Source organism: Penaeus chinensis, chromosome 19 (assembly GCF_019202785.1).
Source record: "Penaeus chinensis breed Huanghai No. 1 chromosome 19, ASM1920278v2, whole genome shotgun sequence".
NCBI lineage: Eukaryota > Metazoa > Arthropoda > Malacostraca > Decapoda > Penaeidae > Penaeus > Penaeus chinensis.
Window position 1 is genome coordinate 29,935,416 of NC_061837.1, and position 2,500 is coordinate 29,937,915.

At 46.8% G+C, this 2,500-nt stretch overlaps 1 protein-coding gene across 2 annotated transcripts in view; it reads right to left on the reverse strand.

Moving 5' to 3' along the window:
- The window catches only part of LOC125035073 (disks large 1 tumor suppressor protein-like), a 206,548-nt gene that overhangs the window by 146,001 nt on the left and 58,047 nt on the right, over positions 1 to 2,500 (reverse strand). For both annotated transcript variants that reach the window (XM_047627199.1, XM_047627197.1), the window contains one exon: positions 350 to 460. In XM_047627199.1, coding sequence (XP_047483155.1) covers positions 350 to 460 — 111 coding nt within the window. The remainder of the gene's footprint in view (positions 1 to 349; positions 461 to 2,500) is intronic.

Sequence of the window (2,500 nt, forward strand, 5' to 3'; positions counted from 1 at the left end):
CTGACGGAGTTTATCCTTCCTTCATATCAGTCACCAATATCCTTAAATGTCGAGATAATGATGCTACGCCTACAAAGCGTAAACCAAACTCTTTCGAGTCAATTCCTCTGAGCGGCGGCTCACGCGCGTCCTCGGCGGCCCTCGGCAACAGTGTTATCGACATGCCGCCAGGGTTTATGGTCAAGATAGGGGGCGCACGTATCAGGGCAGTGGGCGTGGCGAGTGCGCCCTCTGGTTCATGGTCGTGGTCAGGGCACCAGCCGTCACAAGGGCTACAAATTTACCTTCCTGAAATCGAGGGTCTGGACTCTCGCTTTACGTCCTTGAAGTGAAAGAGTGAGGGACATACCTTGGAGGAGTCGTGGTTGAGGGCGGAACGAGGGACGCCGTCCAGGGTGGTCATATCCCTCATCTGGGAGGCGCTGACGGGAGGGGGGACCCCATCGTCGTAGCGGGATTTCTGTGGCAGAAAAAAGACATGACTTAATTAAACAAATAAGGAACAAGAAATTAGGGAAGATTTCAGGTAACTCCAAAAGTGATTACTGAGGGAGAAAGTGAAAGAGAGAGAGAGAGAGAGAGAGAGAGAGAGAGAGAGAGAGAGAGAGAGAGAGAGAGAGAGAGAGAGAGAGAGAGAAGAGAGAGAGAGAGAGAGAGGGGGGGGGGGGGAGGTAGGGAGGGAGGGAGGGAGGGAGGGAGAGAGAGAGAGAGAGAGAGAGAGAGAGAGAGAGAGAGAGAGAGAGAGAGAGAGAGAGAGAGAGAGAGAGAGACAGAGAGAGAGAGAGAAAGAGAGAGAGAGAGAGAGAGGAGAGAGAGAGAGAGAGAGAGAGAGAGAGGGGGGGGGGAGGTAGGGAGGGAGGGAGGGAGGGAGGGAGGGAGGGAGGGAGGAGGAGAGAGAGAGAGAGAGAGAGAGAGAGAGAGAGAGAGAGAGAGAGAGAGAGAGAGAGAGAGAGAGAGAGGGGGGGGAGGGGGGAGGGAGGGATTGAGGGAGAGAAAGAGAGAGAGAGAGAGAGAGAGAGAGAGAGAGAGAGAGAGAGAGAGAGAGAGAGAGAGAGAGAGAGAGAGAGAGAGAGAGAGAGAAAGGGAGGAGAGAGAGAGAGAGAGAATGAGAGAGAGAGAGAGAGAGAGAGAGAGAGAGAGAGAGAGAGAGAGAGAGAGAGATGAGAGAGAGAGAGAGAGAGAGAGAGAGAAGGGAGAGAGAGAGAGAGAGAGAGAGAGAGAGAGAGAGAGAGAGAGAGAGAGAGAGAGAGAGAGAGAGAGAGAGAGAGAGAGAGAGAAAGAGGGGGGGGGGTGAGGATCAAGTATGTATGAGCAAGATTTTCGAAGATATATAGATACCTCTCGTCCAAAGTCAATTGTCACAACATTTAGTCATCCGAAAGTTCGATGAAATATTTTCAAATATTTCCATACAATCTATTTAGTTCATTGTCACGCTGCGCTGTAAATTTTATATAGTTTCTGATTTATATAGTGTACTTAAGTCTTAAACGTGAAACAAATGACCGGAAATAGATATCAAATACATGAACATATTTATAAACATGAACCTATAAATTTATTTTCTTTGGAAAAACATTCATAACAGGCAAATCTCAAGAGAGCTTCGCATACAGGATTTGGTCAGTTTTCTAACAGCTTGGGAACCAACAGTCTTGCAGTCAGTGTCCTTTGCTCTCTGAACTGAAACCACGGCATTGGGTGGCCGTGTTGGCAGAGAAAATACTGCTGATACAGAAGACAAGATGATCAGTGACGGTTTATCTATTGAACCCGGATGGCGACGCAGTGGTGACACTCAGTGATGGTCTGCAGCACAGAATGCACAAACGTTGTGGCAATGAAGAGGAAACCGTGATCGCGATGCCTTTCCGTTGACTGCTTGCTGTCGGCCTCCTTTTTCTTTCTTCGTGCTGCTAAACTACCTTAAGTATTATTATTTTATGCAAACGCCGGAACGCATGCTCAAGTAGTTCAGTTTAATGTTATGTAGAGACAAGGTAGCTTTTCACATGACTGAGTTAGCTGCCGTCAATCGATTTTTTTTTTCTCTCCAAAAAGACTCCTGGACACCTACCGAAGTAATTCCTTATGGCAGCATTGTCATTAAAAATTGTTTTATGAGTGACCTAAGGACGCCATCTTCGGAATATAGTCTGACTACAACAATGCTTAATAATTGTATATTTTTCATTCTTCATATGTATATAATTTAGGCAGCACGGTGATTTACTGCAAATAGTTAATTGTCCTTTTGATTTCAGTACCGAAAGACAAGCGGGGGTAATAAACTATGGTATCATAAACCCGGAGCACCAGTCTCTAGTCCCGGAACGAGGCCACGGTAGAGACTGAGAAAGATTTTGGTGAGAAAAGCGACCAGCAGTCTTCATAATATCATTGGTGGAGTTGTAGTCCGATCGTCTAGAAATGACAGAAAGGAAAGACAGGGGATCATTTGTCTGTGGTCGGGAATGTTACTCGGAGTTTCTAAAAATGC